This window comes from Erinaceus europaeus, chromosome 2 (assembly GCF_950295315.1).
Source record: "Erinaceus europaeus chromosome 2, mEriEur2.1, whole genome shotgun sequence".
Taxonomy (NCBI): Eukaryota; Metazoa; Chordata; class Mammalia; order Eulipotyphla; family Erinaceidae; genus Erinaceus; species Erinaceus europaeus.
The window spans coordinates 64,929,320-64,951,354 of NC_080163.1; the positions used below are offsets into that span (position 1 = coordinate 64,929,320).

At 39.5% G+C, this 22,035-nt stretch overlaps 2 protein-coding genes across 3 annotated transcripts in view; one reads left to right on the forward strand and one right to left on the reverse strand.

The window, feature by feature from the left end:
* LOC103107901 (disintegrin and metalloproteinase domain-containing protein 5-like) overlaps positions 1 to 1,090 on the forward strand; it is an 84,375-nt gene extending 83,285 nt beyond the window's left edge. For both annotated transcript variants that reach the window (XM_060182287.1, XM_060182297.1), the window contains one exon: positions 927 to 1,090. In XM_060182287.1, the coding sequence (XP_060038270.1) occupies positions 927 to 948 (22 nt within the window). In that variant the 3' untranslated portion in view covers positions 949 to 1,090. The remainder of the gene's footprint in view (positions 1 to 926) is intronic.
* Positions 1,091 to 4,150: 3,060 nt separating this feature from the next.
* LOC103107899 (disintegrin and metalloproteinase domain-containing protein 32-like) overlaps positions 4,151 to 22,035 on the reverse strand; it is a 104,185-nt gene continuing 86,300 nt past the window's right edge. Inside the window, exons 20-24 of the mRNA XM_060182322.1 lie at positions 20,846 to 20,878; positions 17,601 to 17,639; positions 11,672 to 11,704; positions 7,821 to 7,859; positions 4,151 to 4,268 (exon numbers count right to left, since the gene is read on the reverse strand). Coding sequence (XP_060038305.1) covers positions 7,835 to 7,859; positions 11,672 to 11,704; positions 17,601 to 17,639; positions 20,846 to 20,878 — 130 coding nt within the window. The 3' untranslated portion in view covers positions 4,151 to 4,268; positions 7,821 to 7,834. The remainder of the gene's footprint in view (positions 4,269 to 7,820; positions 7,860 to 11,671; positions 11,705 to 17,600; positions 17,640 to 20,845; positions 20,879 to 22,035) is intronic.

The window sequence follows — 22,035 nt, forward strand, 5'->3', positions numbered from 1 at the left end:
TATGGGTGATTAATGGTTTATAGTCAACAGGAAAATGCAACAGTTTGTTCATGTATAACATTTCTCAGTTTTTCCACATAACAATTAAATCCCTCTAGGTCCTCCTCTGCCACCATGTTCCAAGACCTGAACCCTCCCCTCAACCCTAGAGTTTTACTTTGGTGCAATACACCAAACCCAGTCCAAGTTCTGCTTTGTGTTTTCTTATTTTTCAGCTTTTTTATTATTAGTGATTTAATACCAATAAACAAATAGGTTGTGGGATAAGAGGGGCACAGTTCACACAACTCCCACCAGCAGCATGCAATATCCATCCCCTCCACTGGAAGCTTCCCCATTCTTTATCCCTTTGGGAGTATGGACCAAAGATCTCTATGGGGAGCAGAAGGTCAGAGGTCTGGCTTCTGTAATTGCTTCTCTGCTGGATATGGATATTGACAGGTTGATCCATACCCCCAGCCTGGGGTGTGATGCATCTGATACCTCATATAGAAGCATGTAGGTGTACTCAAAATTCTATAGTTTTGGAAACAAAATATAAACATAAATAGATGTTATTTTATTGAAAATGTTAGCACCAAAAAAACAGAAACAGGAAAGAGTATCATTGGAGGGACTGAGTGGTAATTTACAACCTACAGGGAGGAAAGTTCATGAGCAGTGAAACAGTGCTGCAAGTGTTTCTCTCTCTCCCCTCTCCCTCTCAATCTTTCTCTGTCTCTATCAAAAAGAAAAAAAAAGAAAGTGGAAAAAGGATGAAATTGTAGTCTACCAGGAGTAGTGATTTCTAGTGTAGCTCCCAAGGCCCAGCAATAACCTTGATGGCAAAGAAAAGGAGAAGCAGCAGGGGTGCGGGTGTTGTGGGAGGGGGTGTGAGGAGGGGTGGTCACTGGCACTTTGTTGATGTTGTTTGTTCTCTCTTAAAGTCACAGCCTTGAACAATCATAGCCTACAGAAAGGAAATTACCAAACCACAAAAACTGGATTAAACCAAGAAGGAGAAAATATATTATAATAACATTTTTCAATCAGATGTTTCACTGCTGACTGTTTAAAATATGAAACAATAAATCATCCACATCTCACTGAATTATGTCTAGTGGTTTTTCAGTGTCTTCAGTCTCAGATTCCTCCCTATTTATTCAGCTCAACATTGTGAACTAGAAAAAAGTAAGGTGGCAGCATCTGTGACAAGGTATATGACTTCACAGTTCCATGTTGGAAGACCTTTTTATCATTTTACTGGTGACATTAATGGTTTATAGTACCACTGTTGACACATGGGTACACTTGCTCATCTCCCCATGAAAGATGTCTGTTGGGAGTCCGGTGGTATTATAGCACAGTGCGTTAAGTGCATGTGGCGCAAAGTGCAAGGACTGGCTTAAGGATCCCGGTTCTAGCCCCCCGCTCCGCACCTGCAGAGAGGTCATTTCACAAGCAGTGAAGCAGGTCTGCAGGTGTCTTTCTCTGCCCCCTCTGTCTTCCCCTCCTCTCTCCATTTCCTCTCTAACAACGATGTCATCAGTAACAACAACAATAACTACAACAATAATAAAAACGGGAAAATTGAAAATATATATATATATATTTATGTCTGTCTTTGAACAGAAACCCTATTAAAGCACCCTTAGGCGGGGCTGTGGCTGTTAATCTAAGTATCTGTAAAATCAATATTCTAGTATTCATTTTGAAACTATTTTTATTTCAGCCTCACACTATTTTTTCCCTCTCTTTGGAACCCCAAGAACATAAACATTAAACCATCTGCTGTCAATCCAGAGCCTTTCAAGGCATTTTCATGAGCCATTTTCTTTCACTTGTTCTGACAGGTTAATGTCTAATAATTCTAAGCTCACTGATTCTTTTTCACTCAACTATTGAGTTTGACAATGTTTTATTTATGTCATTGTAATTTACAATTATAAGGACCATTTTTATAACTCCTATTCATTTGCTGACATTTTTAAAGTATTTATTGTTTCAAGTGTGTCAATAGTGGTCTGGAGGGCGGCACAGTGTTAAAGTGTCGGACTTGCAAATATCAGGTCCAATTTTGATCCCTGGTACAGCATATGCCAAAGTGATGCTCTGGTTCTCTTCATTCTTCTTTCTGTCACTGTGGTCCTCTTAGGGAAATAGGGGAATATATCCTCATAAGAATAATTCTATAAATAAAATTTTCCTCAGCAAAGTGATACTAAAATTGGGAAAAAATGGAAAATCCCTGCTTACTACATGATGAAATATTTTTCCAGCCTAATACTGGAAACCATGAGAAACAATATTCTGTGTGTTTAGAGAAGGGGAAAGTGTACAAATAGTTACCATTTCATGTAATCTAAGGCTGAAGTGTTCTATATTCTGTGTTCCCACTGCAAGGTACATATACTTAAAAAGACAGTAAGAGAAGGCAATCTATAAGTATATGTTACCACTTATTTTTTTGAGGAGGTTAATGGTCTACAGTGTACTTAGTGGCACATGGTGACAGTTTCATTATGCACCAGGATATCCAAGTTCTCTTCCACCCTTCGCTCCTTCATCTTCCCCGGAGTCTTTTGATTTAATGCAATACACTTAGCTTTGTATCCATTGTTAACTACACTCATTTTTTCCCCATGATTGCTTGTTTGGAACATAAGGAAAACAAACTAAAAATTGTTAAGTATATTTGTTCTTTTGGTTTGCAAGATAAATATATTACAATGATGATCAGAGTGTAGACATAAACAAAACAAATATCATAAGATAACATTTAAAATCTGAATGACCTTCTATCTTTAAATGAAACTATATAATTTAAAATATCCCCACAAAGACAATTTTATGGCTTATCAAAAAGTGAATAATTTTTATAAAGTCTTGCAGAAAATGGACAATGATAGAAACTTTCAGTTTTATCAATCCTGATAACCAAATTCTGATAAAAGGTTCAGCTTTATGCCTTGATACCCAAAACCAAACTCTCTGAATCTGTCTCTATATCAGGTCACCCAGTTGAAAAGCAAGAAAAATGTAGTGGATAGAGTGAGATGTCTAGGGGGGTCACATAGTGGCACAGCTGATTCAGTATAGACATGACAGTGCCCAGGACACCGGTTCAAGCCCCTGGTCCCCATCTACTTGGGATAAGCTTCACAAATGGTGAAACTGCTACAGGTTTCTCTGTCTCTGTGTTACTTTCCCTCTCTCCTTATCTCCCCCTTCCCTCCTAATTTCTCTCTGTCTCTCTTCAAAATAAATATATTTTAGGAGGCCAGGTGATAACACATCTGGTTGAGCATACCTGTTGCAATGTGCAAAATCCTGGGTTCAAGCCCCTAGTACCTACTTGCACTGAGGAAGCTTCAGGTACGCAGCAGGCCTCTTTCTCTCTTTCTCCCTCCCTCCCTCTCTCCCTCCCTCCCTCCCTCCCTCCCTCTCTCCTTATCTTCCCCTTCCCTCTCAATTTCTCTGTCTCTGTCCAGTAAAAATAATAATTATTTATTTATTTTTTTTTTTTAAATTAAGTAAAAAGGAAAACTATCAGATGGTAAAGTACAGCCTCTGCATCTAACACAGTCCCTAGATTGGGAATGTAGGTGGGCTGAGATGGACAAATATCTGGATCTATTAACACCTGTAAGCACCAGTTTAGTCAGATGAGAACAACCAGGAAGGGAAACATGGCACATTATCTGGAATGAAAACTAAGGGGGGGGGGGGCGGGACTGGCTGGTGTTGCACCTGCTTGAGCTCACATATTTACCATGCGCAAGGACCCGGGTTCAAGCCCCCAGTCCCCACCTGCAAGGGGAAAGCTTTGCGAGAGGTGAAGCAGTGTGGCAGGTGTCTCTCTCTCTCTCTCTCCCTTCTCTGCCACCCCTTTTCCCTCTTGATTTCTGGCTGTCTCTATCCAATAAATAAATAAAATTTAAAAGATGTATTTTTTTAAAAAAGAAAGGAAAGGCAGCTGATGGAGAGCTGTAGTCCCTGGGATCACAAACGGCAACCCAGAGAAAGTGGTGGGAGAGCAGTGGAGTCTGGGTGCCATATGGGGTGGTGATGAAAGAAGATGACTATCTTCAGTTATGGGCCCGGAAAGAGTGGAACTGCAGACTCAGGGGTGGCGGAAGAGAAGAAAAAAACAAAACATCAGAGTCATAAATTGGTTCACACTTGGTTTATTGCTTCCTTCAGTTGTGACCCGGGTAAGAAAAGCTGAATTTTCATTTCTTCTTGTGACTCCTGTCTTATCCACTGCCTTCTGAAGGAAAAGCTAGTTACTGTGAAAGAGAATAAGGGCATACTCTTAAAGTACTGATAGCAAACAATTCCCATAAATCTGAAAAAAACCTACAGAGTTGGTCAAAAGAAAATCCGATTCATATGGCAGAAAAATAAGAATCATAGAAAAGATTAGTAAAACTTACCTTATAAAATCATCTAGCTGTGAATAACTTATTGACAATGTTGTACAGTTTCAAGGAGCCATCATAATCAGAAGTGTTTACAAAATGAGAAAATTTAACAAATCCCACGTACAATCAAGTATTCATGAGTATAAGGATCAAATTACAACTTTGCAGCTTTTTAGAAACTGAAATAATTATTAATATTATTCTGTGGTTATCATGAAGCAATTTCTTGGTTTTACAAACTGTAAGCAGGGTCTTTATGAACACCTGTTATGTCTTTTTGCTTGTATTTGTTTACATCAGAAGTAACAGCTGGGACTTAGTACTTGCATGGCTCCACAGCTCCTGGTGGCCATTTTTTTAACTTTTTTCTTGGCTTCTCCCCTTTCTAAAATGTTTTTATTATATTTATTTATTTATTGGAATAGAGACAACCTGAAATCTAGAGGAAGGGGGAGATAAAGAGGGGACACCTGCAGCCCTGCTTCACCACCCACAAAGCTTTTCCCTTGCAGGTGAGGACTGGGGGCTTGAACCTGGGTCCTTGCACATTGTAACATGTGCATTCATCCAGGTGCACCACCAACCCACCCCAAATTTTCTTTTGATAGAGGGTAAGAGATAGAGAGACAGGAGAGACACGTGTAGCACCACTCTACCCTCGTGAAGTTTTCCCCCAACCCTTTTCAAAAGGGAACTGAGGGTTAAAACGTGCGTCTTCAGGGAGTCGGGCTGTAGCGCAGCCGGCTGCGCGCAGGTGGCGCAAAGCACAAGGACCGGCATAAGGATCCCAGTTCGAACCCTGGCTCCCCACCTGCAGGAGAGTCGCTTCACAGGCGGTGAAGCAGGTCTGCAGGTGTCTATCTTTCTCTCCTCCTCTCTGTCTTACCCTCCCTCTCTCCATTTCTCTCTGTCCTATCCAACAACGACTACAACAATAAAACAAGGGCAACAAAAGGGAATAAATAAATAAAATAAATATTAAAAAAAAAACCTGGGTCTTCAAGCATGGTAACAAGCACTCTACTCAGTGCACCACAATTCAGCTCCAAATCCTCTTAAGTCATAGCATTGTAATATATATATTATATATTATTATATATAATATATATTACAATAATAATATTATATATTATATTATTATTATAATATATATATTGTACTTATATATATAGTACTATATAGTACTTAAGAGGTAAAGTGGCTGTAATTATGAGATTAATTCTAAATGCTAATTTACATATTTCTAGTTATTTGACTGTAACTAGTTACATTCTATCCAAAAGACAAGTTCCCAACAAATACATTATATATATATTTACTGGTTCTAATCAGAGAATCTTTGAATTCCCAAACAGGTATGATGGGCCTAGACCTCTAATAGATCCCTCTCTACCATCACTAGTTACTTCAAGCAGGAACCCCATCATAAGCCCTCTCGTGGCCTTCTCCAGGACCTTGCCCTCACTATAAAGTAGCAATCATAGGGACTGCCCCACTTAAAGGAAGGCTGGGTCACCCTACTCTGAAAGAAAGACTGCTCTTGAAATGAGTGCAGCTTAAAATGTTCCTAGCTGTGACCATGGGCTGTAAGCTCGGACTGACAGGGACTCAGAAGTTACACAGGCTCCTGTGCTAAATATGAATAGATATGGCCCCTAGGTCAGGTTGATGAGCCAAACAGTTAATGATATTTATATACTTTCTTCATGTTTGGGACTTACTCTCTGCCCTAATCCAGCTCTCTAGCCCTGTTCTCAACTCTGACACCATCTTTCCATACAATATTTTTAGTCCACCTGCATGTTAGTTATTAAGCTCAGGCAAAAATCACTAAAGTCATGGGCCCCTTGGAACATAACTAAAATAGAGTTCCTAGCTTCTTCCCACTCAATGATCCCTAATTTCATCTGTTCTGGCCCTACCTTTAGGTTCCTGATTATTAAACAATCTGTCCTGCTTTAGATCTTACTTTCAGCCACCTATTTGCAGACTCTACTATGATTCCATCCTGACTTTCTGGGCAGATGACCTCACCAATATGTCCCTAATTCTCACCTCTCCAGAGTCCTACAAAACTAGGGAAAGATAGAAACAGGGTGGGGGTATGGATAAACCTGCCAATGTCCATGTCCAATTTACAGAAGAACTAATTACAGAAGCCAGAACTCCCACCTTCTGCACTCCATAAAGAATTTTGGTCCATACTCCCAGAGAGGGATAAATAGGGAAGATCCTAGTAGAGGAGATGGGACACAGAACTCTGATAGTAGGAACTCTGTGGAATTGTACCCCTGCTATCTTACAGTCTTGTTAATCATTTTTTAATCACAAAAAAAATTTTTAAAGAAAAATACTGGGAATGAAGTTAATACCACTGAATTATATACTTTAAAGTAGTTAAAACAGCAAATCTTATGTTAGATATCTTGCCACAATGAAAAAAGAGCATACCCCAAAAAGAAAAAAATTACTAAACTGAGGAAAAAGATTTATTGATTCATACTCATTAACCATAAGATGAGTGTAGACTGGGAGTCGAGTGCAGCACAGCAAGTTAAGCGCATGTGACGTGAAGTGCAAGGGCTAGCTTAAGGATCCAGGTTTGAGCTCCCAACTCCCCATCTGCAGGGGAGTCGCTTCACAGGAGGTGAAGCAGGTCTGCAGGTGTCTGTCCCCCCTCTTTTTCTCTCCCCCTCTCTGTCTTCCCCTCCTCTCTCCATTTCTCTCTGTACTATCTAACAACGACCACATCAACAACAATAACAAGTACCACAACAATTTAAAAAAGGCAACAAAAGAGAAAGTAAATAAATATAAAATTTAAAAACAAGATTAGTGTAGATTAATACATTTTTATGTAGTACTTTACTAATCTATCTACCCAATAAATAGATTAAAATTAATTATGGGGTAGTCAGGCGGTAGCTCAGCGGATTAAGCGCACGTGGTGCCAAGCTCAAAAACTGGCTTAAGGATCCAGGTTATAGGCCCTGCTCCCCAATTGCAGGAGAGTCACTTCACAAGCGATGAAGCAAGTCTGCAGGTGTCTGTCTTTCTCTCCCCCTCTCTGTCTTCCCCTCCTCTCTCCATTTCTCTCTATCCTATCCAACAACAACGACATCAATAACTACAACAATAAGAAAACAACAAGGGCAACAAAAGGGAATGAAGAAATAAGTATCAAAAAAGTAATTATGGATTGTGAATGCCATTTAAATTTGAAATATATATTGGGGTCTATACAATGGTGCAGTGGATAAAGGTTTGAACACTCAAGTGTGAGGTCCCAAGTTCAACCCCTTTAATTCATGTTCTGTGAGATAGTTAAACTCTCTTTATCTCCAACAGTAATTAATAAATAAAATTTTGGAAATTTTTGAAACATTTATTTTAAGAAATGCATCATAATGTACTTACATACTGTTTTGTCTTTAGGTACTTTCCTGTGATTTAGACCTAAAATAAATAAGAAAATAATACTTTTAGACTGATACAGTGCAATCTGACAAAGTTATACTGTACTTGTTTATGGGTTCTTTTTCTTTACTTGCAAAACTGTGGTAAAAATATAAGTACTGGCCAAATTTTTTATTTTTATATTAATTATTGTTAGTAGCTAAAATAGAATCCTTGAATTCTTCCATTTTTATACTTGTAAATCACTTACTTTTTTTAATTTATTTTTTATTTAAGAAAGGATAAATTAACAAAACCATAGGGTAGGAGGAGTACAACTCTACACGATGCCCACCACCCAATCTCCATTATCCCATCCCCTCCCCTGATAGCTTTCCCATTCTCTATCCCTCTGGGAGCATGGACCCAGGGTCGTTGTGGGTTGCAGAAGGTGGAAGGTCTGGCTTCTGTAATTGCTTCCCCGCTGAACATAGACATTTTGAACCCTAAGACAGCAGGAACCTCACATCTCCACTATAGAGCCTCTATTCCCCCAGTCCTGGAACCTTAGGATAGGGCCCACTTTCCCGCATGCCTCTCCCAAGCCATATCAAATAATATTGCATCTGCCGATCGCAACCTAATCAACGCAACGATTGCCACCTCAACATGCTTCAGCTCAGACTGTGTCCAGAGACTTCACGTGTGGAATGACAACCCTTCAGCTTCATTACTCTGGTGAGACCTTTCCTTTCATAGTATTCTCTAATTCCATCCCAGGTGGTTCACTTTCTAACAAAGTCCCAAAACCTAGATATACACCAGGTTCTGTGAGAGAGAGCATATGTTCACACGTATCCATAAACTAGTGCAAAATCACTTACTTCTAAAGCACCAACCAAAATAAAGGAAGTCAGTAACAAGTCGAAGAAAAAAATAAGTGGGGTTAATTGACACAGAAATAATATGACTAGAGAGAGATTTAAGTGTAAGAGGTATAATTTTACCATTTCCCTCTTTCACTTTTCCAAACCATTCTATTGGGGAAATTTTTATCTTAAAAATTTGTAGGTTCTTTTCTTTTTCCCTTCTACTCTGAACAGAAAGCATCCCTTTTTGATCTAGTTAGTTTTCCCCAAACCAATAGATTTGTATATCCAGGGAAAAAAGAAAGTTCTGACATGAATAAAATGTTGATTTTCAGCACAAAAAAAATGTCTTCCAAGCATGAAAGAAGGATCCAAGAATAATTTTCCTGGTATATGCTAAATAAATGCAAGCTATTGGGTTAATGCTCAAAATTGATTCCTTGAATTCAAAATATATTTTCTTATGTAAGATTGCCCATAGCAATCTTTTAATCTGATTTAGTGACTCCTACAAAAAAAAAAAAAAGATTATAGATATGGCATACTACTCTATGGTGAAGGTACAACTGGAGCACTTAAAACATTTTCACTCGCGGGTTGGGCAGTAGCACAGAGGGTTAAGCACACGTGGCACGAAGCGCAAGGACTAGAGTAAGGGTCCTGGTTTGAGCCCCCTGGCTCCCCACCTGCAGGGAGGTCGCTTCACAAGAAGTGAAGCATGTCTGCAGGTGTCTGTCTTTCTCTCCCCCCTCTCTTGATTTCTCCCTGCCCTATCCAACAACAACAATAGAAATGGCAATAATAACAATGAGGGCAACAAAAGGAAAAAAAAATAGCCTCTAGGAGCAGTAGATTCTTGGTGTAGGAACTGAGCCCCAGCAAAATAACCTGGAGGCAAAAACAAACAAACAAACAAACAAACAAAAAATTCACTATGTGTGTGATGTTCACTCACTAAACATTTACTTATGGAACATTTACTCTCTAGATACTAACATGCACTGGTTAGCAAAACAGGCATGGCCATTACTCTCAAGAAACTTCAGAGAGTATAGGTAATGTACAGACAGATTCTAAGCAAGCAAAAGCTTGACAGATTTAAAGTACCTGAGTACCATATAACACGTAACCCCCTTGGTGATGAGCAAAACAAAGAAAATACTGTTTTTCCTAGTTTGGAGACATAACTTATGTCGATAAATAGAGGGGTTTTATGTTAGGAGACATCCAAACAAAGTAAATAAATGATATAGAAATGTCATAACTTCCTTACTGGAGGGGATTACGTTGTCAGAGGACAGAAATGATATAATGTTGGGATATCATCTAGAGAACTTAACTTCTAAAATTACCATAAATTGATTTTAATTATGAAGGGGGGAAAGTGTCATACAGTACAAAAAAAAAATCTAACACTGAACAAGGAAGGTGAGTGAACCAATAAATGTGATGACTTGTGTAAGATTACAAGGCCAAGTTCTGGATGATGTTTAACTCAACACTTAGATGACCCCACCAATGTGTCCTGGAGCCCTGCTTCCCCAGAACCCCACCCCACTAGGGGAGAGATAGAGACAGAGAGAGAGACTGGGAGTATGGATCGACCTACCAATGCCCACGTTCAGCGGGGAAGCAATTACAGAAGCCAGACCTTCCACCTTCTGCATCCCATAATAACCCTGGGTCCATACTCCCAGAGGGATAAAGAATAGGAAAGATATCAGGAGAGGGGATGGGATACAGAATTCTGGTGGTAGGAAATGTGTGAAGTTGTACCCCTCTTATCCTATGGTTTTTGTCAGTGTTTCCTTTTTATAAATAAAAATTTTTTAAAAAGAAATATATATCAGATAACTCTTATTAACACAGCTATGGATTGTGGAGGACCGTGGAAAATGCAGAAGTTTAGTTAGTTTATGATACTGTGTCAGAGACAAACTCCTCATAAGTAAGGTAATCATGATTTAATGATTCATATTGACTGAGCTGCTCGTATTCATATTGAATGTAAATGGAATATGAACGAGTGACAACTTTCTTTGTGTATTTCATAGGAAAGGATGCAAAAATGCTTTACTTACCCCTACCCCACTTAGAAACAGGGACTTAGAAAAAAAAAAACCCACTTAGAAAAGGAGAGGAAAGTTATCAGGGGAGGGGATGGGATATGGAGTTCTGGTAGTGGGAATTTTGTGGAGTTGCACCCCTCTTATCCTATGGTTTTTGTTAGTGTTTCCTTTTAATAAATAAAATTAAAAAAACAAAAAGAAACAGGTTGGGAGTATGAGTCGACCTGCCAGTGCCCACATCCAGTGGAGAAACAATTATGGAAACCAGAACTCCCACCTTCTGCACTCTCCCCCAAACAATTTTGATCTGTACTCCCAGTAAGGGAGAAATGATAGAGGGAAGATGACCAGAGGGCTCCGAACTCCAGCTCCCATCAGGACCCGGATAAGAGGGAAAAGGGAAGGACATTTGGATGCAGTAATAGGTGTATGTGTGACTTGGAAAGGAAAAAAACATGGGACCATAGTGGGGGAAGGAGACAAATACATACAAATATAGACAGATAGTTGAGGAAATCATAGTTAACTCTGTATCTGCAACCTCAAGAGAACTACCACAACTTATAGTGGAGGATTTGGGGATTCAAAACTCTGGTGGTGGGAAACATGTGGAGTTGTATCCCTGTTATCTTATAATTTTGTAAATCAATGTTAAATCACTAACAAAATTTTTTAATGTTCTACTTATGAGTTTCACAAAACAACTGTAATTCATTGTCTATGAGAATTTTGATGTTAGTATTCCCCATATTACATCAAAAAGTAGACAATACAAAATTAGTTAACTGAAGGAAAATTATCAAGATCATTAATATTTGTTACTAGAATGGGAAATATTAATAAGTAGGTTGTTAGTTATGGCTGCTTCAAAAAATGTTCTTTCTTAATTTTCATGATGTACTTACTTATCAGAAACTCTACCTAAGTTGCTTACCTGCTGGTTTCTGTTTGGACACTAGTTTCAGACCTGAGTCAAAATAAAAATAAACATGTCTCAAAGATAATGCTAAGAAACTTGTCTACTTTAAAAATTAAGATTAGGTGATGTAATCTGTATCAAGGAAATAAGAAATAAAATGATTCACAGAAATGATAGCAATAAGTTTATTTCTAGCATTTGTATCTTAGGTGCTCAGCTAATGACTTTTTTTCATCAAAGTAATGAAAGACATCTGGCAAATAATTAAAAATACTACAAAAGTAAATAAATATTAAGGTTAGGTCATTTTATGACAAAATTAACTCAATTATTGGAGCATGCATGTAAGTATCATATTCACCACTAAGTACAACATTGAATACAAAATTTAAATCCTCCACTGATGAAAGAAATAATTAATAACTGAAGAAACAATGCCTACATTTTCTCCAGAATTAATGGCCTGAATGCCAAATCTGTATTTAAGGACTATATTTAATCCAGAGGCAAATAAATGAAAACAAATTATTTAAAAGAGTTGCAGAAAGTTACTCTGAAGTAGAAATCTGCAATCATCTAAGTTATTTTTCAAAGATGAGTGTAGTATAAAAGACATATCAGACATTTAACATAAAATACTCACAATACACAGAAATTACCTGTAACTACCTGTCAGACTTCAAGAGATAAACTGAAATTGAAATCCAAATGAAAAAATATATATATTGAAGAATGAATAGGTGTTGGGGAGGCCCAGGTGGTGGCACACCTAGTTAACCGCATACATTACCAAGCTCAAGGACCTGGGTTCCAGCCCCAACTCCCCACCTGCAGCCAAGATGCTTCATGAGTGGTGAAGCAGGTCTGCAGGTGTCTTTTTCTCCCTCTATCTCCCCATCTCTCAATTTCTCTGTCCTAATTTTTAAAAATTTAGAAAATAAAATGGTTTCCAGGAGTCGCTTCATAAGCAGTGAAGCAGGTCTGCAGGTGTCTTTTACTCCCCCTCTGTCTTCCCCTCCTCTCTCAATTTCTCTCTATCCTATCCAACAACAACAGCAATAACAACAACAATAATAACAGCAACAACAATGATAAACAATAAGAGCAGCAAAAAGGAAAAAAAATAGCTTCCAGGAGAAATGGATTAGTAGTGCAGGCACCACAGAGCCCAGCAATAACCCTGGAGGCAAAAAAAAATTTTGGGAAAAAGAGAGACAGGCTAGGGGTATGAATCAACCTATTAACACCCATGTTTAGCAGGGAAGTAATTACAGAAGCCAGACCTCCCACCTTCTGCACCTCATAATGATCCTGGGACTATACTCCCAGAGGGATAAAAATAGGAAAGCTATCAAGGGAGGGGATGAGATATGGACTTCTGGTGGTAGGGACTGTGTAGAATTATACCACTCTTATCCTATGGTCTTGTCAATATTTCCATTTTATAAATAAAAATTGAAACTTAGCAATTTTTATTTATAAAAATTATCAATACATGTCTGAATAATAGAGAAATGAACAAATTTTAAAAAAGCTTAGTGATAGTCACTCAAAGGTCCAAGTGTCACTATATAATGATAAAGTGTTAAAATCAGGCATTCTTTTTTTTTTTAATCAGGCATTCTTATTGACACCTATTCTGAAATAACAAAAATTATATAACCTGTCATGCAACCTAAGCTAATCTTTAGTTTGGGTACATTTCTAAGTGTTAGCTCACTTAATGTTTTTCCCAAAACTGACTAGAGCACTACTTTCTCCTGTTCCAGGTAAGGGAGCAGAAGTGAACTTCTGACTCCTGAACCCACAATCTTAACCACCATGCTGAGCCACCTCCCACTGTTGCACAGGGTTAGCAGATAAACTTCAGGTTCTGGAGGCGGGGCTATGGAGCAGCAGCAGCAGCAGCTGTGTTTCTCTCCTCTCCTCTACTGGGTCAACTAGGAATATGAAGGAGACCACCTGGGACCACAACAAGACAGGACTAGAACGACTTCAGGAACCCACCAAATCACCGGTGAGTGCAAACACGTTTGGCTCATGGACAGAGAGGACCCTAGGGAGAGATTAAGTGGCTGGTAAGAGTCCAGCAGTATGCCAGTTGAGACACCACCTCCAGTCTGTTTCACCAACAAAAAGACAACTGAAGTGAGGAGAGGGCTCCCCTAAGACTCACCAAATGAAACTATGAATTGCTACTGCACCCAGAATCTGCAGCAGTGGGTGGAGGCAGGGGTGTTGACACCAGGGGACAGAGAACTAATGAGGAAATTCAGGAGAAGATCTATACCTCAGTGGCCTAGCAGTGTGGCTGAGAGTCTCTTTGCATAACCACTGGATTATCTCTGCACCACCCTGCTTTATCTCTTAGTCAGGAGTCAGTGATTAAGCTAAGAAACCTACTTATAGTTTAAAAGCCATCAGGCTCCCATAGCCTACAAGGAAGAAAAAGAACAAAAGTACTATTGAAACAACTGTCAAAGTTCCACCAAGCTTCTTTAAGAGAATAGAATACAAACTGCAAACATTTATCTGGGACCAAAAAACAACCAGAATTGCCAAAACAATCTTGAGGAAAAGAAACAGAAATGGAGGCATCACACTCTCAGATATCAAACTATAATATAAGGCTATCATCATCAAAACAGCCTGCTACTGGAACAAATATAGGCACACAGACCAGTGGAACAGAATTGAAAGCCCAGAACTAAACCCCTACACCTATGGAGATCTAATATTTGATAAGGGGGCCCAAAGTATTAAATGGAGAAAGGAATCTCTCTTCAATAAATGGTGCTGGGAAAACTGGGTTGAAACATGCAGAAGAATGAAAATGAACCACCTTATCTCACCAGAAACAAAAATCAATTCCAAATGGATCAAGGAGCTGGATGTTAGACCAGAAACTATCAAATACTTAGAGGAAAACATTGGTGGAACACTTTCCCACCTAGACCTCAAGGGCATCTTTGATGATACAATCCCAATTGCAAGGAAGACTAAAGCAGAAATAAATCAATGGGTTTACATTAAATTGAAAAGTTTCTGCACAGCCAAAGAAACTATTAAATAAACAAAGAGACCCCTCACAGAATGGGAGAAGATCTTCACATGCCATACATTAGACAAAAGACTAATCACCAAAATATACAAAGAGCTCAGCAAACTTAGCAACAAAAAAACAAATGACTCCACCCAAAAATGGGCAGAGGATATGAACAGAATATTTACTACAGAAGAGATCCAAAAGGCTAACAAGAACATGAAAAATTGCTCCAGGTCGCTGACTGTCAGAGAAATGCAAATTAAGACAACATTGAGATACCACCTCACTCCTGTAAGAATGGCATACATCAAAAAGGACAGCAGCAACAAATGCTGGAGAGGCTGTGGGGACAGGGGAACCCTTCTGCATTACTGGTGGGAATGTAAATTGGTCCAATCTCTGTGGAGATCAGTCTGGAGAACTCTCACAAGGCTAGATGTGGACCTTCCATATGATCCAGTAATTCCTCTCTTGTGGATATACCCCAAGGATTCCATAACACCCAACCAAAAAGATATTTATATACCTATGTTCATAGCAGCATACTTTAATGTTGACTCTGTAGTCACTATCAGACAACCCAATCAGCTAGGGAGGGCCCTATTTGGGGAGTCCTGAGATTCCCAAACAGACATGATGGGCCTAGACCTCAAATAAATCCCTCTCTCCATTGTTACAGATCATCTCTATCAGGAACAACAAAAAAGACCCCTTTGTGGGCCCCCCCCCATAGGACCTTGCCCTCAACTTGGGTCAACAATGGTAGAGAATGTTCCGTCCTCCTAAGGGAGGGTGGACAACATACTCCATTCTACACCTGAGGAAGATGGGTCAATATTGGGTCAGCTTGGAATGTTCTTACTCAGAATGTGAGTTGCAGAGGTCGTATAGGCTCCTAAGCTGAATATGAGCCCCAGACCAAATCTAATCGATGGGGTTTACAGTCAATAATATTTATAACCCTTCCCCATATTAGGGAGCTACTCTCGTCCCTGATGCAGCTTTCTGTCCCTTTTCCAGCCATCACATCACCCTCACCAGACAATAACTTGGATCCACTGGCATATCAGATTTCAGGCTCAGAGAAAAAAAAAAACAAGTATAGCTACAGGCCCTTTGAAATATTACTAAAATATGCCCACTAGCAATCTACAAAATGGAGGACCCCCCAACACTTCATCTGCACTATTCCAGCCTTTAAGTCCGTGACTGTTCAACAATTTGTTTGGCTTTATATGTTAGCTCTCTTTTCAGCCACCAGGTTCTAGATGCTAGCATGATGCCCACCAGACTTCCCTGGACTGAAGACCCCACCAATGTTTCCTGGAGCTCCACTTCCCCAGAGCCCCAACCATCTAGGGACAGAGGGAGGCAGGATGGGAGTATGGATCTACCAGTCAACGCCCATGTTCAGAGGGGAAGCAATTACAGAAGCCAGACCTTCCACCTTCTGCATCCCACAATGACCTTGGTTCCATATTCCCAGAGGGATAAAGAATAGGAAAGCTATCAGGGGAGGGGATGGGATAAGGAGATTTGGTGGTGGGAATTGTGTGGAGTTGTACTCCTCTTATCCTATAGTTCTGTTAATTTCTCCTTTTGTAAATAAAAAAGAAAGAAAGAAAGAAAGAAAGAAAGAAAGAAAGAAGGAAGGAAGGAAGGAAGGAAGGAAGGAAGGAAGGAAGGAAGGAAGGAAAGAAGGAAGGAAGGAAGGGAGGAAGGAAGGAAGAAAAGAAAACTAGTTTCCTAGTCGTGGGTTCAGGCAGTGGCACACCTGGTTAAGTGCACACACTACAGTGTGCAAGGACCCAGGTTCGAGCCCCTGGTCCCCACCTATAGAAGGAAAGCTTCACAACTGTTGAAGCAGGGCTGCAGGTATCTTTCTTGTTTCTCTCCTCTCTATTTCTCCCAATTTATCTTTGTCTCTATCTAATAATAAATAAATGAAATTTAAAAAAAGAAAAAATTTTCCAATTTTTTTATCTGCAGAATTGTCCTAAATGCAAAGCATTTAGGTGTGAGAAATTAACCATTCACTATATCATTTCACAAAGATATCTGCCTATTAGAGTGGGTTGGGTTTCTCATTAGACCTCTCCTTATTTTGTAATAACAAGAGACTATAGAAGATGTAGAGCTGGGAGTCGAGCGATAGTGCAGCGGGTTAAGCGCACGTGGTGTGAAGTGCAAGGACCGGCGGAAGAATCCTGGTTCAAGCCCCCGGCTCCCCACCTGCAGGGGAGTCCCTTCACAAGCAATGAAGCAGGTATGCAGGTGTCTGTCTTTCTCACCCCCTCTCTGTCTTCCCCTCCTCTCTCCATTTCTCTCTGCTCTATCCAACAACAATGGTAACTACAACAACAAAACAAGGGCAACAAAAGAGAATAAATAAATTTAAAATAAGTTAAAAAAAAAAAAGATGTAGAGCTATTGTTCCTTTAAGGTACCTGCCTTCAGCAAATATTCCCTAAATGGTTAGGGTAAACATTCACTTGGTTATTCATAAGTCTACTTATATTAAGTTCTATATGCAGAGTTTTCAAACAAGTAAACTTCCCCTCTGTGTGTTCCAGTACAAACAATACTTTATTGATTGTATTTGATGAGTTATCGCCATAAAGATTTCAACAATAATTCATTATTTTATTTTCCATAAATAAACTCACAGCATATATTAATAAACTGAAGAAAAGGAGGGAGACTTACTAAGACATAAACTTGTCACATGACTGACAAAAACTGATAGTTTGTGTGTGTGTGTGTGTGTATGTGTGTACTGTTTTACTGGTTGCCATTACTCAATTAATACTTAAAGTTAATTGCTTAATTATCAATTAACACATGATTAAGAAATACCTCCTCATTTATCTCTCTTAAGTAAAGGCCTTCTTTACTTACCTGGTGCCATCGGTTGGATTACTGTTTTCTGATGTGGATCTAAAGCAGTATGAAAGCGAGAGTGAAAATCATGCTTCCAAGTTAACATTGAAAATATGAATATGCCTCCACAATAGGTGAAAGTCTGATCAATTTATGAATACATGAACTTTTTTATGTCAATAATGAATACGTCAAAGGATTAGATTATTAAGGCACAAAATAACTAGCTTTTTATTTCACATGTTTGTTAAGAATGTAAATTTCCTATATATTAAAAAGACTCAGTCTGTGTTTTAAAAACTTCGAGACATGATTGCTCTACAATTTATTTGGCTTTGTATGTTAACTCTCTTTTCAGCCACCAGGTTCCAGATACCAACAGGATTCCGGCCAGGCTTCCCTGGACTGAAGACCCCACCAATGTGTCCTGGAGCTCCGCTTCCCCAGAGACCCACCCTACTAGGGAAAGAGAGAGGCAGACTGGGAGTATGGACCAACCAGTCAACACCCATGTTCAGCGGGGAAGCAATTACAGAAGCCAGACCTTCCACCTTCTGCAACCCACAATGACCCTGGGTCCATGCTCCCAGAGGGATAGAGAATGGGAAAGCTATTGGGAAGGGATGGGATATGGAGATTGGGTGGTGGGAATTGTGTGGTGTTGTACCCCTCCTATCCTATGGTTTTGTTAAATGTCTCCTTTCTTAAATTAAAAAAATAAAAAAAAGAATGTACATTTCCAATATGCAACTAGGAAACAGGATAAGAAAACAAGATTTGTTTTTATAATTTTTCAGTATAGATTATGTGCTCAGTTTTGAATACTTATTCTGATTTCATAATCTAAGCTAATATTTTACACACTGATAAGCATACTACGGGGTTAGGGTACTGCCTCAGCTATGGAGAACTTTCCCTGCATGTATGACACTATGGGCTTGATGCCTGACACAGTATAAGAGCAACAAGGGCAAAGTAAGTCAAATATCCATGTGTGTATTGTGAGTGTGATGTGTCTCATTGTACCAAAAACGTGTGTTGTTGTTATTTGTTTGTTTGTCATCTCAGTGGTTTCACTACTCTGGGTTGCTCTTCTGAGAGAGACAGGAAGGCTAAGAGAAGAGAGGGGAAAGGAGAGAGATGAGAAGGGAGGGGAGGAAAGGGGAGGGGAGGGGAGGGGAGGGGAGGGGAGGGGAAGAGAAAGGAGAAAGACTACAACACCAAAACTTCCTTCAGTGTAGCAGGGACTGGCTTTGAACCTGAACCATGCACGTGACAAAACATTGCACTATCCAAGTGAGCTATTTTTCCAACCTCCATCCTCCAAAATGTTTTTAATTGGGTCTTTATTCTTTATTGGGAGCTTTGCTTTCAGAGACTCTATTGAAAAAAGCTATGGGGTCTTGTGATGGCACACCTAGTTAAGTACACAGATGACAATGTGCAATGATCTGGGTTCAAGCCCCTGGTCCCCAATTGCAATGGAATAGCTTCACAAGTGAAGCAAGGCTCCAGGTGTTTTTCTGTCTTTTTCCCTCTTTATCTACCCCCCCTCAATTTCTCTCTGTCTCTATCCAATAATAAATAAACAAACAAATAAATAAATAAAATATTTTTTAAAAAGAAAAAAAGATATTTGGGGCTATATTTTATAACCCTCACTCTTTCCATATAATCAAGACTGTGACTTAGTAATCTCCCCCTTCCTATTCCATATACATAAAGAAATTACGGCAAGAAAAGAAATCTCAAAATATGATATAACATTTAAAGAAGAGAATGTGTTTTTTTTTCTTTGGGGAGGGGGTCTGGGGCAGGGTGGGGTAATGGTTTACACTGCAATTGTAGAAACATGGGTACAATTACTCATCCCCTCATGCATCATGCAGCAGGACTTCAAGTATTGCACCAAAATAAATGACTGGGTAGGAGGGTGGGTTTTCAGGTCCACTATAGAGGGTTTGGCATGGGCACACTGACCATTGGTGGTGGGAACAGTGTTAAACTATAGTCATACTAACTTATAATCTTATAAATCACTATTTATTCAATATGTCAGGGGAAAAAATGACATATTTCAAGGTCTTTCACTACCTAGATTTCAGTATGTATTCCTTTAAGGATAACTCAAGAGTTAGCTTAAAGCCCTTTAAAATCCTAGGTATATTTCCTCACTAACTGGAAGCCAGACCCCTTAAACTTAGGACCACTTTGGATACAACAAATGACACTCAATGCTTTAACAACTGGGAGACTACCTATGCTTCTCCGATAAAAAAAAAAGGGCAAAAGACTGGCTCACTTAATGATGGACTTTTTGGTCAATACCAGGCCACTCTATCATCTAGGGATTAGTGAGTAAATCCTTGGATTCTCAACGATGAGCCTAGACCTCTAATAGATTCCTCTCTCCACCATCACTGGTCACTTCCATCAGCAATGCCATCATAAGCCTTCTTGTGGCCCTCTCTAGACCTTACCCTCACTATAAAGTAGCAATGCTACAAACTGCCCCACTTTCCAAAGGGAGGCTGAGTCATCCTACTCTGCCATTAGAGAAAGTCTGGTCCTGAAATAAGTGCAGCTTAGAATGTTCAACAATTTGTTTGGCTTTGTATGTTAATTCTCTTTTTAGCCACCAGGTTCCAGATGCCAGCATGATGCCGACCACACTTCCTGGACTAACAACCCCACCAAAGTGTCCTGGAGCCCCGCTTCCCCAGAGACCCACCCTACTGGGAAAGAGAGAGGCAGACTGGGAGTATGGACCAACCAGTCAACGCCCATGTTCAGTGGGGAAGCAATTACAGAAGCCAGACCTTCCACCTTCTGCAACCCACAATGACCCTGGGTCCATACTCCCAGAGGGATAGAGAATGGGAAAGCTATCAGGGGAGTGGATGGGATATGGAGAGTGGGTGGTGGGAATTGTGTGGAGTTGTAAACCTCCTATCCTATGGTTTTGCTAATGTCTCCTTTCTTAAATTAAAAAAAAAAAAAAAAAAGAATGTTCCTAGCTGTGACCATGGACAGTGAACTTGGACTGACTGACAGAACTCAGAGGTTACACAGGTTCCGGTGCTAAATACGAATATATATGGGCCCTAGGTCAGATCTATGGAGTAAACAGCTAATTGTATTTAAATATTTGCTTTAAGTTTGACAGCAACTCTCTGCAATTGTTCTAGCAATATCTAAAAATTGTGAATTATCAATTCATTCTTGGTTTTCAACATGCAACTTAACACATCTCAATTACTTACCTGCTGGCATTTGTTTTAGCACTGTCTTCTGATCTGAATGTTAATAAAATAGAAAATATAGGTTCAAATTAGTCCTAAGAAAGAATGGCAACTGCATTAATACATCTGATAATTTTAAAAGCAGTATTGCCTCTTTTACACAACTACCTACCAATAAAGAAAATAATGCCCAAAGCCACTAAACCAAAAAATAGAAATAAATAACATACTCCTCTTCCATAACAAGTGTGCAAATTTCAGATCACGTACGAAAAGGAAAACCAAAAATGTCTCACCATGAAAATTGAAGGTTTGAAAGGAAAAAACATCTAAAACAGAGGCAAGGTGTGAAAAGTATTCGGCATGAAATTTAATATTTCCATGGAAAGTCACTTACATGACTTTGGCAAGGTATTACTTTTTTTTTTTGCCTCCAAGGTTATTGCTGGGGGTTGGTTCTGCACTATGAATCCACTGCTCCCGGGGCCCATCTTTTTTTCCATAGTTGTTGTTGTTGGACAGGACAGATAGAAATTGAGAGAGGAGGAAAGACAAAAAGGAAGAGAGAAAGATAGAAACCTGCAGATCTGCTTCACCACTTGTGAGGCAACTTCCCTGGAGAGGGGGAGCTAGAACCATGATCCCTGTGGGGGTCTTTGCACTTCACACTATGCCTTTAACCTGGTGTGCTACCGCCTGGCCCCAGGCAAGGTATTACATTTCTACAACTACAACTACTGTTGGGCTAGCTTCGAGGGCGGGAGAGAGAGACCATCAGGGACTCATGGCTGAGTGGTATGCAGTTCAGTCTTTATTCATGTGGAAAGCAGCGCAATCTAATCTATCTCTAATCACAATCTTGTCCTTATCTATCCTGAGGCGGAAGAGTCAGGTCTGAAGAAGATGTATGTAGGATAGGTGGTGGAGAGAAGGAAAAAGCACGCGAACCAGTGAGAATTAAACCAATGCCCTGGAGGCAGGGTGGTGCTTAGTTAACAGTGGTTATGTAAATAGAATACAGTGTCAAGCAGGGGGAATTAAACCAATGAAACAGAAGGGGTCTTAGAAGCAGAATTTAGAAGCAGACCAACAAACTACCTTACACAATTAAATAAGATTGACTTCTGTAAATTTAAATACTTGCTGTTCATCATGATATTGCCTTAAAAGTGGTTAGGTCCCAATGGAACTAGAATTTAATATCAAGACAC